General features: G+C 44.6%; 1 protein-coding gene across 1 annotated transcript in view; it reads left to right on the top strand.

Annotated features, from left to right (window-relative positions):
- Positions 1-6034: 6034 nt before the first annotated feature.
- Positions 6035-13580, top strand: part of EML1 (EMAP like 1) — a 120567-nt gene continuing 113021 nt past the window's right edge. The window contains exon 1 of the mRNA XM_083864524.1: positions 6035-6219. Within this exon, the coding sequence (XP_083720650.1) occupies positions 6192-6219 (28 nt within the window). The 5' untranslated portion in view covers positions 6035-6191. The remainder of the gene's footprint in view (positions 6220-13580) is intronic.

Raw genomic sequence — 13580 nt, 5'->3', positions numbered from 1 at the left:
GTGGCTTTTGCCTTCCTAAAGAATGACACTCTGCCTCTGTAATTGCCCTTGAGATTTTCCAGCTCTGAAGCCTCTGTCAGCTAACCTTGGATATACAAGCTCTCTAGGAAAGTTATTGATTCCTCTCATCCCCACCTCCTCCCTGTCCAGTTAGACTGATTTATAGGAATTTTGGTGGGAACCACTAAAATCCTGGCAGAGCTCATTAATCTGTGAATCTTTTAAAGACTTCCCTCCTTGCAGAGGCCATCTGTTTGCCTGAGTGCTATTTCTGCAGCTGCCAAATCAGGTTTGCAAGACTCTCACCTTCTCCTCAAACCCACCACATGAAACTGGAGTATTTACATTCAGGGCTCAACGCTTTTTCCTATCAGATCTGTGCAGAGGAAATGCAGCTTCACTCATCTGTGCAAGACTCAAACTCAGTAAAATAAACAGCAATAATGCCCTTAAACCCAAAAGCAGCAAGATCAGACTGAATCATATAATTCTTCTTGTTTTTTTATGTTCACTGGGAGACAATTCAGTAACACCTGAAACTTCTGCAGAGAGAACCGCCAATAACTGTAATTACAGCATGAAAATCTACCGTGTACTAGTAGGAAAAGAGCTTTGGCCTGTGTCCCCTGTGCTGGGTGACTCCTGCAGAGCTGCCCAGCAAAGAGCCACTCATGTTTGTCAGCAGATGCCAAAAGCTGGGCTGAGGCTGTCATGCTCACTTTTCCTCCACCCTTGTGCAAATGCATCTCACCTGAGCATCCAGCAGGCTCTTTTTGGCTCAGTGTGTCAGTTGTCAACAAGGACTGTGGCAGCTCAGAAGACAGTTTTGTCTTCCAAATGTAGTTTTTTTGTTTCCACATCATTGCAGTGGTCTTTCATAACTCCCCCCAGAGAATGCAACCTTTTATAAATTAGATGGGATGAAAATCCCACCGAGATTCAGATTATCAATTAATTTATTCTTTAAGACAAATCCTCTTCTGAATCTTTGATCTTCTAATTTTATTTACTGTATATTTGCACATTTGCATGAAGTGTTTTCTCTGTGAGGCAGCAATTATCACTGGTAAGGTTCACATTGTTGGAGATAGCTGGAATTTCTCCCCCATTTTCTTTCTGAATGTGCAAAATTATTTTCCCTGCTGCTGGATTGGTGTCACCTGGCACAGTTAATCTTCTAATCTTCTCTCTGGGGTGACATCAGAGGAGATGATGGAGGCATTTCCTTTCTTGAACACAAAGCTCAGCAGTAGTGAAAATCTTGCTAATAACAACAAAAAAAATAGAGATAAATGCAAAATTATGGCATGCCTAGTTATTTCGGGGCGCTGCCATTACTTTTGTATTTGTTGCTTCCTAGAGGGCTGTTTCAGCTGTCAGCTGTATCTTGCCTATTTTTACTCACTCTTCCTTCTCAGGATGAATCCACGTGAGATCTTGTCAGAGCATCAGCTCCTCTTGAAGTTGCATTATTACACTCCCCATCCATCAAGTTGAAATGCGAGGAGAATGTGTCAGAAAACAATAATGAAATAAAACTCCAATAATTGGGCCTTCCTGGGCGCTCAGCTTCTCACTGAGCCTGGCTGCTGATTGCTGTACAGAGGTTCAATCTGCCCATCTGAGCAGCAGCTCATTTCTCTGCCACAAGTACTCGTGGCACAGCATCCACTGGCCCTGGGTTTGGCCCACTGATCCCACCTGGGGCCTCACCAAGGCCCTGTCAATGGCTCAGGAGATGTGGGGCTGACAGTGGGGCTGGTGGTGCCCAGCCAGCAAACTCCCCTCTTGCTTCTCTGCCCCTTAACTGGGTGCAACCCAAAAGCTGTGGTTGATTTTACCCCTTACATTAGAGGACAGAAAGTCGTGGGACATTCCACCCCCACGACTGCAGGGCTTTTTAACGGGGAGAAAACATGTCTTGGCTAATAAATTCCTAACATTTTGGGCTCTTCAGTGCTCTGAGAGAAGGCCATCCACATCCTGATGCCAACCTGCTTATATCAGCCTGCAGTTTCTCTTCTAGCCCTGTCCTTCCCCTCCCCCTCCCCGGGCCGTGAATCTTCCGTACACAACAGTCAGAAATCTCTTCACACGGCAGGAAAAAACCCCAAGGGAATTTGCATATATTAGAAGGGAGAAGCGCATTTCAGCCATTCTCTCCTTAAACTGCGTGGAAATCACGCTGATGGGAGATATAAACGCCTGCCGGAGCGGGCAGTGGGGCGCTCGCCTCAATCTCACGGAAAATTGCAGATTTAATAATCAGATCTGACTTGGTTAGCCAAAGAAATAATTCTCACTTCTCATGATTTCCCTCTGTCAGGAGAGAGAAAGGCAGAGGGAAGAGTGGAACAACTCACCCATGGCCCTGCAGCAGTGCTGAGCTTAGCAAAGCCCTTCCACCAGTAATGTCAGCAGGCAGCCAGAGTCCGGCAGGGCCTGAGATCCCACAGTGGGTAGCACAGCTCCCTGCCTTTCCTGTGAGGTTTGGATGAGGTTGGCTCCATCCATGGCTGAGCAAGAGGCAAGTCAGCAATAGCAAAAACTCTGGTCCAGCTGAGACCTTTCAGGTGGATCAGGTTCTTTTCATGGTCAGATTGCTAAGTCAGTCAGGTCCTGGGGAAAATGATGACCTCCCCAGAGGATTTGAAATCTTAAAGCCCAGATTTTCCGTGATATTTAGGCACTTAGATCAAGCACAGATCAGATGGGATGTGTAAACATGTAGATGAGAAACAAAGTCCCACTATATGTCTTATTTGTGTAGGTGACAGTATTTGGGCTCTAAGGTGGCTGTGTACTTGTGCCACTGTAGGTGCCCTGCACCCTGACATTCCCTAAATATGCCCTCTTTCCCCAGGCATATCAACTCAGCTCCAGGGCTTTTGTATCTCAAAAGCCCTTTGCGCTATCAGGACTGGCCTTGAACATGTCCAGGGATGGGACATCTACAACATTCCTGGGCAGGTAATTCTTCCTGAAAATTTCCAAAGAGGGGACACCATAGCAACTGCTTAAGTATTTCAATATGCATCAAGAAAATGCAATTCTCTTCCACAGGACACTAAATGGTCCAGGAAAATATTTTTTAGGAAATACTCCAGTGACTTCCTTCTATACATTGCATTTACTACCCCACTCACGGTACTTGTCATGGATTTATGCAGATGGCTGTCTGTCTAGGAGTAGAATGAAGCAGAGAGATTTAGAAATGGTTCTCTCTGCGTGTTGAGGGATAAGCATCCTTCTGGTTCCTTGGAAAGCCTGGGTGAGAGCAGTTATTGGCAAATATTTAGCCCATTTCTCACATTAGTTTAATACCTGTGCTTTACCTCTCACCATTTATTGTTTATTTAAATTTCTGACTTTTGCCTTTTTGCCATGACAGACACCAGGGTTACTCATAAATGCCTGAAACTTTCTCTGTCAGACTTAAATTTTCCAGGTTTGGCCTTTTTCCAGGAGCAAACATGGCTCTTCTCTTTTCAGGCTGAGTAATGGGGGAAGCTAAAAGAAATACTCTGTTTTAATCAAAGAAAAAAAAAAAAGTCTTATAATTTATCAAAACCCACCATTATAACTAAAGTATCCAGGGACCAAAGCTAATTTTTTGATTGAAGTATCCACATCAAAAGAAGGTGTTTGTTTGTGAATTGTAAGAATTAGGTCTGATTTGTTCAACTTTTGACCTGCTTTAGTGTTTCACTGAAGAGCTCTCCCAAGACCAAATTCGAGTAAGGGCTCTGGCAGGTGAGCTCTTGCCAACTTTGCTGTAATTGTTTAAGATGCGTTTGTCCTTCCCCCTCAGTTTTTCTCAGCTGTCCTCTTTGCCCTTCTCCCAGATGATGCTGACCACCTGCAGCAGACATGGCCATGGACAATGTAATGGGGGTCACTGAGGCAGAGGCTTCTAAAACTCCTCTGGAGGATGAGCTAGATGAGACACCAGCCTGGGATTTGGCGTGCCTTCCCTGCAGGCGCTTGTCCAGCTCTGCTAGAGGGCTCTAAACTTCAGTGGAGAAGCACCAGCACACAGCTGTAAGAAGTAACTTCAAAACCAGCTGCAGCTGTTTGCTCCAAATACAAGGAGGAATGGTGAGCCCTTAATCCTCCAAATACTTATGCATGTGTTTATAACTGTGAGCAGTTCCAGGAACTTCAGTGGGGCTTGAAGTTAAATTGGCACATAAATGCTTGCAGAGCTGGGAGCCTGCAAGAAAGGCTAAGAAAGCTTTGATTCTCACACATTGGAGCAATATGTTTCTGCAGTCAGATGACACTGCAAGAAAAGTCCCCCAGTCTGGCATAGGCCTCTTTCCTTTCCCAAACATCAAGAAGAGACATCTCCCTGACTGTCAGAATAGCTAGTGGCCACTCCTTGGGTCTGTGGGCGGCAGCAGGATAGAGAGGTTAGGCTTGATGCCCTGCACTTCTCCTCCTTGTACAGCCTCTTTGGCAGAGAGCACAGCCTGAGGCTCTGCTCCTCCTCAGAGCTGCCCTCCAGGTGAGCCTTACAGCAGTGAATATCTCCATGAGTGTTGCATGAGCAGATGAAGAAGGAGGCACTGACAAGGGCTGCCCTGACGGAGCTGTGCCAACAGATCCTCACGCTGGCCAGCCCCAGTGGCCACCCGACACTTCTGGCTCTGCTTGCCCAACCCTGTGTAGGCAACCCGAGGAATGGTTTTGGGAACATGTCACAATCTACTTTTGCAGCTATTTTTGCTTCTTAGTCAGAGGCCTGACATCCTGAATTGAATCCATGGTTAGCTGTGCTGCTGAGTAACCAGCAGAGAATTAAAAAGCTTCTCTTCAGAGAGAGCTCAGGCAGAGCCAGCAGTGTCAGCCTTTGGGTGCTTAGACTGAGGCATCTGAGTAAAAACAGCCCAATTTTTTTACAGATGCTGGGCACTCTGAGCTCCTAGGATAATTAATGTAATTTATGTTTTTTTTTTTCTTCAGGGCATTTTGAGAAAAGGTATTCCCGATGGCTCATTTCCCCCAGGGGCTGTCTCTGGCCACATGGTCTGAAAGTGCTTCCCAGAGCACCCCCCAGGGAGCCCCCCTTGCCTCCTCCCAGCCCTCCCTCCGGCTCTGGGTCCAAACCCTCCACATTTGTCAAGGGCTCAGACACGAAAGGTCTGAGTCAGGCAGAGCCCAGACTGTTCCTGGCTGTTCCCAGGAGAAAAAGTGGCAGCAAATCAGCACACCCCCCCCCCCCCCCCCCCCCCCCCGGTTCTGAGGCTCCCACCAGGTCCTGCACATGTCTCTGCCAAGCCCAGCCTGGCTCTAACGCTGCCAGAGCCTTTGCCTGAACTTCATTAAGGTGCCTAATGAGCACACCAATGTGCAGGGGACTCTCCACGGGCTGTGGGAGTCTGGGAATTTCATATCAAGCAAATCCCACATAAACATTTTCGAAGATTAAAAAAACAAGTTGCAGGAGCAGCTACTAAACTGGCATTAAAGTGGCATGTTATAAGCAAGAAAAGTCATGAAGTTACAGAGAAATCTGCACTCATGATATTAATATAAACTATGAAACAGCCTTTGGTAACACTGTCACAAAACAATTTCTCAGATATTACAATATAAACAAAGACCTTTTTTTCCCCTTCCTCCTTAAAGGGATACACCCCGGCTTCTGCCCCCTTCCCAGCAGGGTTTGTACCCGGACCCTGCAGAGAGAGAAGGCACAGAGCGAGATGTCAGAGCCTATCCCCAGCCCACCAGCTCCCCCCGCAGCCCCCCGGGAAGCAGGAGAGCCCTGCAGGGTGGCTCCCAGCCCCGACCCCACCGCACAGCAATTAGCTCTGTTCTCCCGCGTAGATCTGCGGCTCAGCTCTTAAAAGCCGTTTCATAAATATTCGATGGCCTTTCCGACAGGGTAATGTGCCTCTGTGACATTAAAGAGGAAACTCTGCGAAGGGGAGGGATGACAACAAATTTATCCACCAATAGCACACTCTTTTGGCACAAAAGCACATTCTTATCTTTGCATCCCATAATGAGAAGGCAGGGACGGGACTGTTGCTACAGCTCTCTGGGTGGGTAGATGCGGAGTGCAGGAGAAGGGTGGCTGTAAACTGTTAGATATTTCCCCCCTTGCCTTCGCACAGAGAAGGACCTGCCCTTGCGGTCCTGCAGTGGTTTTTCCCAAGCCCCCGGTGAGGAGGACTTCTCTCACGATGTCAGACTGCGAGGGACTGCCTGTGGGTAAGCGCCAGATTTATATTTACCCCGGTGTCCTGCCGCCTGGTTCACATTCTCAGATTGCAAAGTCACACGCGAAGCCGCTTTGCTGTCGAAGGGAGCCGGAGCCGCCGCAGGGAGAGGAGAGGAGAAACTCCCTGAAAGCACTGCAGATGCTGGTGCGGTGCCTCCCGAGCCCTGCTGGAGGGCTGGCGAGGGTGGTAATGCCTGGGCTTTCTCTGAAGGCGCAGGGGCTGGGTAGGAGGAAGGGCTCTGGAATTCAGACAGAGGGACTGAAGTGTCGGTATCCGTAGGGATGATGGTACCGATGTGTGCAGGCTTGAGCTCACTAAGGAGAGTTTGTGGGGATGGCTGCTGCAGGACCGGGCACTGTGTGCGTGCCCTGTTTGTTCTTTGATAAACCTTCCTGGATGGTAACGGACACAGCAAGGGCAGATAAATGTAATGCAAAGGGTTGATTTGCTGGAAAGAAACAGAAATGTACATTATTTTTAAAGTAAGTGGATTGCACACTCTGCCTGTACCTGGGAAGGAATCGTTTGCTAGAGCATAAGGCTGTATCTGTCAAACTTCACTGAGCAGAAGAGCGTGTCAGCATGAAGCAGGTTTCTCAGCTGCTTTTTAAAAAACTTCTCTAGGAACTGTAAATATTATCTAGGCTGCCTGTACAAAAGGAAATTCTTGTCAAAATGATAGTCTAATTCTCTGCCAAGGCATTTTATTAATAAAGAGATGGACTGCTGGAAACACCTTTTATTTATTTTTTTCTTTTGCCATGGGAAGCATTTATCTTTTCACATGTATATACAATATGTACTGTGTAGCACTCCTGTTCCATTGGTCTGTGAAGGCTGTGCATCAAGGTTGAGGTCCTGGGCTAAAAATGCAGTGGAGAAGGAGAAGGCTGTTGCAGTGTTTTTCTTTTTTCCTCCTCTTTCTGCTTCCATTTTGCAAAGCAAATCCCAAGTCCAAAACGGCGCACTCATAACTAGAGTGGAAAAATATAAATTATGTATATGGTGCAGAGTGAGCTGCACCATGCACAGTTCCCTGGGCTGTTGCTGTCAGCTAAAATGAAGATGAGTATTTCAGCTCATGAAAATGAGTATTTCCTGCTTACCTGCTCAAATGAGTGAACTGTTAACCAGCAAAGTTTCGCTTCTCCAGGCTTTGATTTTAAGGGCCTGGCCCCAGTTTGCTTATTAAGCACTCTGAGTTGGGGGTGGGGTATTTCAGGGTGACAGTATCAGTATCAGCTGGCATCTGATATTAATGATGAAACTGATATTGAGAGTGCATGGCATCTTGTGTGCAGAAGTTACTGATATCTCAATTACCTTTGTTGCTGAAAGGACCTTCGAGTTTTCTGCCAGAAAAACATTCATGGATGCATTGAGGGAAGGAAGCAATTTTCTATGGGCAGGAATGAAAATTAAAGTGACGTTTAGATGTGGATCAGAAATGTGCCAGCATACACAGAGCAAAGGTTTATTTCCCTCTGTTTCCCCAATAATTCTCCCATGCTGCCCTGCCCTGCTTCCAGGCCTGCTCCAGGCCAGGCACAACCAACCTGTCCCAAGGGACACCTGCTTCTCAGACCTTGCAAAATATTCTGGCTCCTGTGCTTACAGATGTGTGGATGCATATATGCATATAAAAATATGCACAAAATCAGCAGTGAGGAGAAAAATGGTGGTGCTCCTCAGAGTTATTAGGCAATCTTAGTGAACTAGTTGTTGACATCTTGCTTTTCATGTCAAGGAATTTTGAAACAATTCTCTTTGTGGCTATTGCTCTTTGACTAGCTAGGTCAAAGTTAAAACTTTAGCAGTTTAAAACTTAACACTCCATAAAAAAGAGTTGCAAAAAATCGTCATCAAACTTTCCAGTACACTTATTAGTGTTCACTAGTGCAGAAGTGCCCCTTTGCTGAATCCACTGAGCATAGCAAAGCTGGAACTGTACTTCTAAAATCCTTGGTTTTGAATGCAGCCAGATAATACAGCTACAAAAAAGTCGGTGCAGTGACAGATATCATTAGCACTGCAATGTGGCTGCAATCCAGAGCCCTGCTTCTAACACAAACCCTACAGCCCTGTGCATGTGCCCGTGTATACACATGCACATGGCTATAAATAAGTTTAGCCAAAGCACAATATTAGTGTCAAGTGTATGTACTGCTTTGCAAAGGGTATGCCTCATGAACAACCTGAGGAACTGCACTTTGTAGTTACAGGAAATTAGTGCCAGAGTTTTTAGGCTGCTTTCAGCCTACACAAGAATGCAGCAGGAACAGCTGCGTAATTGTTCCCTGAGAAAAGCAACTTGGGGGGAATGGCTGAATACAATCTTTGACTTAAATAGCTGGATATGAACGGCTTGATACACCAATAATTTTTCAAGAGACTGTATTCAGTAAGAGTATCCTACTTCAGTGCTGGAAATGGTTATGCAATTTTTCATGATGAAAGCATTGGGTGTTTTTAAATTACTGGTTTCTGTTCGGTTCCAGCATGGCTGCGCCCTTTCACTGTTGTGGAATGGAAAATGAAACATGTGATGCAAACAAAGTTTTATTTTGTTGTTTCATTGTAGTACAGAAGATATTAAAAAAGGATCTAAAATGCCAGAATGCAGATTACATGTAAGCAAGGGTACAGTAATTTTGGATTGAATTCATATCAAAAAAGGCATTTGAAAATGAACAGAATTCTAAAATTTGCACTTATAATTTCCCATTGTAACACAGGGAGATAAAGAAAGAAAGATCAGTCACTTCAGGACAAATGCTCTCCTATTTCTTCCTCATTAGCAATTATTGACATACAGATGCTATCCATTAGTGCCAGCTACATGGATTTCTTGTCACTCCTACAAGCAGATAAAAGAAAAGCACATCAATTATTTAAGTGCTTCCCCTTGTGTGCATTATTTTCCTCTTGTAAGGAGTCGTAGTTCAGTCTCTGAACGACTGAACAGCTTTTCACGCACCCAGCATTTTGATTAGGAATATATGAGTCATGATGGTTCTGGTTCTTAACACAAACCTTTTGACTTCAGAAAAATCTCTGAAGTCATGCAAAGCTTCTTTAAGTGCCTCTTTTCTTTCTTTCCCCTTTCAGCCACAGACTGACTTTGAATAGCATGGGTAACTTCTTGTGGATAACACCACTGTTGAAATAACACAGGGTATTGAGCCATAACAGATGAAGATTATAATGCTGAAGAAGAACACCAGGAGTCTCATATATGCATACTTTCTCTGTTATTTACTGCAACAGGGCTGAGAAGGGAAGAAACAGAATCGATGTAGCTTGTTTTGCAGCAGGTGGCATGCAAATGCAACCGAATTTCCTTAAAATTCCTCACAAAGTTTTATTTGCCTTGTTTCAGTAGGCATTTTATCTGAAGTATGTTCCTGACTCTTTAGCTAAACACTTCCTTTCAGAGCTAAAATTACATATTTCAAACATGTCTTTAAGACAGACTGGAGCCAGTTGATAAAATTGATGTTTTCAGAATTAGGATATCCCAGAAAAATATGGGAATTTAGATTTCCTGAAATTCAACACATTCTGCACTGTCATGGGAAGTCCATTTATCTCAGCCAGAGAGGCTGTTAGTGAGCAAGACCTCCAGCTCCCATGCTGGGCTGTGTCTAAACAGCTACTGGGAATAAAATAGAGCTCATGTACATTTCTGTGACAAAAAACCATGACCCAGCACATGCATGAGCACTACTCCTGTCAAATAAAATTGCCCCACTTTCACATACTTATATTAGCACAGTTTGTTTGTTTGTTTTTTCTTTGAGGAGGGGTGCTGAAGGAGGAGAGCTCTTTCAGGCAGTCAGTAGAAGCAGTAGAAGTTTGCATGAATATTTGCTGCTGAGATGGGGGTTAAGGATCTAGTTAGGAAATACAGAAGATGCTGCATCTTTCCCAAGTGATCCTCCCTCCTCCCCCAATGGGAGGATTTTCCTTATTTGCAGAAATACTTGGAAGCTGTAGTTTGTCCCAGGGTCTGTGAGCAAGAGCACTGCACAGCACATTTCTGAACAGTCCTATTCCATGATGTTTACAGTAACTTAAGGCATGCAAAAAACAACGAGTGTGATTTTTCTCCTCCTCTCCTCCATCCCTCATAAACTCTGCAGTATTTCCAACATATTCTGTGTTAAGCCATCAGTATTTAGAAGCCACAATTGCATTTAACAATGTCTGGAGCCTTTTCTTGCACTAGACCTGTTATACAGGCAGTAATTTAGAGGGTGGGGCCCCCTTCCCTTCCTTTGCCATTCAGACTCCAAACTGAATGCCCAAGTGTGCCCTCCCAAAAACCTGGTGAGTGTCCAGTCTCTCATGATCATATTCAGTTTCTTCTCTGTCCCTGTTATTTCTTTCCTTACAGACTATGATCAGCTCCCTCCCCACTCACTAGTGGTTTCTACAATTAAATTTGTAACATTAAGGATTACTTTACATCTCAGACCTCCTCTAAAACTCACATAAAAGGCTGTCAAGATCCCCCAAATGCTTTCTTCCTTGCAGGAAAGAAACTCTGGGGGGGAGGAAAGGGCTCCTGACCAGTGCCAGGTGGTGGGCATGGACATATTAGTAGTGCCCAGGATCAGTTCCCTGAAGGAGTCCTGGGTTTCATGGAGCAGCTGAAGTCACCGTTGAGTCAGCAGGGCACAGGGGGACTGGTCATAGCTGCTCTTTGGTTCTGCACACGGTCTGTCAATCACACAAATTGCTCTTGGAAGAAAAGCAAGCCCTTCCTCGGAGGACTCCAAACCAGGCTCAGTAAAATGGTTGTGACCCTTGAGGAATCACAACAAATTCCAAGAAGGCTTTGGGAAGTACAATGCTGTCTTCATAAAAAATAGGGAGCATTTCAGAGAGGTGCCAATGGCTGATTTATCTGGCGCAGCTTTTCCACACTGGCCAGGCAGGAACCCCCCAGGCCCACATCACTGCTCTCAGCACTCTTTGTATGGCTCACATTTCCACCACTTCAGTACTCCTTGGGAGAAAACAGGCTCATCCCCACCAGGTATTATGAAGGCATGAACTTAAGTTTGGAGAGATGTTTGAAAGGTTCATAAATCCATAGACAGTACTTGCAAACTTGGCATTTCTTGTGGTTCTCACCCATCTTACAGATAAATACACACTTGCACACTTATCCTTTGTGATGTGTTCCTTGTGGAACTGCAGGATATGCTTTGGCTTTGCAATCACACAGTACACCCAGAACACTTCCCAGTGACTAATATAGCTGCTGTGAAAATGGTAAAATCCTTGCTGTTGAACCAGAGAAAACTCCTGCAGCCAGACAACTTGCCTGAAGAGATCTGCTGAGGAAATGAAGAAATAAAAGAAATAATGAAACAAAAGCACCCACACACAACAAAAAGACCGGTGTGTAAAACATCCGAACACCTGAGTAATTTTTGGCAGGGACTCAAAAATCTAAAGCTGTGACAGCAAGCTGGGCATCTCAGGTTGCACTTGATCGTGTGATTATGAAGGACCTGAGTTCAGGTCAAACTCAAAATTTGCATATCTCCCACTCATGCTTTGGGAGCATGACCCAGATTCTCTGAAATCAAGAGGAGCCTTTCCCTTCAGTCCAATGAATTAGGATCACAGCTCTCAAAAATCTCAGAAATACCTTTATCGCCCTGACCCATCAGTACAAACTGTGGCTAGGTCAGTTCAGTTGTATTCCTTAGACCAGCAGCCTGAGCCCTGTATTCTGTGGTTGGTGGGATTTGCTGGGTGAGGCCCTGCCAGCAAACATTCATGCTGCATGGGAAGCACCAGGCATTAGTCATACTTTGTCCCAGCACAATTGCTCAGAGAAATGTATTTATATTTGCACTAATTAAAACTTAGTGAAGGTTTTGTATTTCCCCTTCTGAAACATTGCTGGATATGACTCAGCAATAAGTCACACAAAGAGCCGTGAGTGCAGAATTATTCAGAGTTTATATGTGAGAGACTGAGGCACATCAAGATTAAGCCAAAAACAGCTCCCAGAGCTGTGGCTGTGTAATAGGAGAGGCCAAGGAGCTCTTCTTTCAGAGCACCCAGTATACCACTGTATTTCACATATTCAGACTTCATTGGCAGCTGTGAGCACTAGGCATGTCCATAAATCAGACCTGTGGTCTCTGGTCCATTATGAGGAGATGAGGAACATGCCATCAGTGACCCTTTGGGAAGACCTGGGTTCTCACAGTTGCTCCATGGACCAACTCTTCTCCTGTAAAGAGCTGCTCTGCAGCTGAAGCACAGATGCAATCCAGTTCCCAGCAGAACTTTTCAAGCTAACTTTACCTGAAATTGTCCTTTATCTTTCTGGAATGGTGTACTTCACCATGTTCAATATCTTCAACAAGGGAAGCTGGGATATTATGAGAAACAGCATATTGGAAACACGTAGGTCATAAAATACAGATACTCAGACACCTCATAACTAGATCTCCAGCAATAAGTATACTTGTTATAATTGTAACTTGATATTTCCAATTGCTTGGAGATGCTCTGCAATGTCAATAGCCTTACACAGAAACAATTCTGACACAGGGCTGGTTTTGGGACACTAAATCTGTCATTTTCTACAGTTCATTATCTCAAATCAGAGGTTCCCAGGTTCATCTGGTTGCTATGACAGTCAGCTGGCTTTCTGATACCCATATGACTTTGGCATGATATCACAATCTCTTTGTGCTGGAGGCATATGGATCACATGTGGAAAGGATTTTGAGAAGGAAGCTATTATTTCCTGCATCTATCATAAATTCCAAATGGTATATTCAGGCATAACTGTTCAAAACCAGACAGTGCATTGATGAAATGGAAACAACTTATCTGGGAAATCTCATCTAAACTGTTTGGTTATTCTTAGTGCTGCCAACTCTTTGATGTTTATCATGAGCCTCTTAAGACTTGTTTTAATGTATTTTTTTCCTAAAGCCAGGTTTCTTGGGTCATAATTTTTTGGTGGCTGTCAAAATGTCTATGCACTGTCCATTTTCACCCAGTCAGCAACATATGGGACTTGTTATCTCCCCACTGGAGAGTGGGAATTTTTTCTGCAAAGATGTTTTGGTCAGGTAGTCAAGCATCATGTGGGAAAGTGTGAGAGAATATGCAATGTCTGGAGCACATATGGCAGACTGGTGCATACAGTGCTCACACATGTAGGATGAAGAATAATATTTCTCTAACAAAAGCTGTCTTTTTAAACACCAACCACATTTCTGCATGTTTTCATTTTGAGTCATTTAATGAAAAAATTGGAAAACTCCAGGGAAATCATTCAATCTGCTCACAGTTTTTCACAGGAGGAGTGTT

This window comes from Zosterops lateralis (assembly GCF_965231275.1).
Source record: "Zosterops lateralis genome assembly, chromosome: 6".
Classification (NCBI taxonomy): domain Eukaryota; kingdom Metazoa; phylum Chordata; class Aves; order Passeriformes; family Zosteropidae; genus Zosterops; species Zosterops lateralis.
The sequence above is the reverse complement of the archived record's forward strand: the minus strand, read 5'-3'. Positions and strand labels throughout refer to the sequence as shown.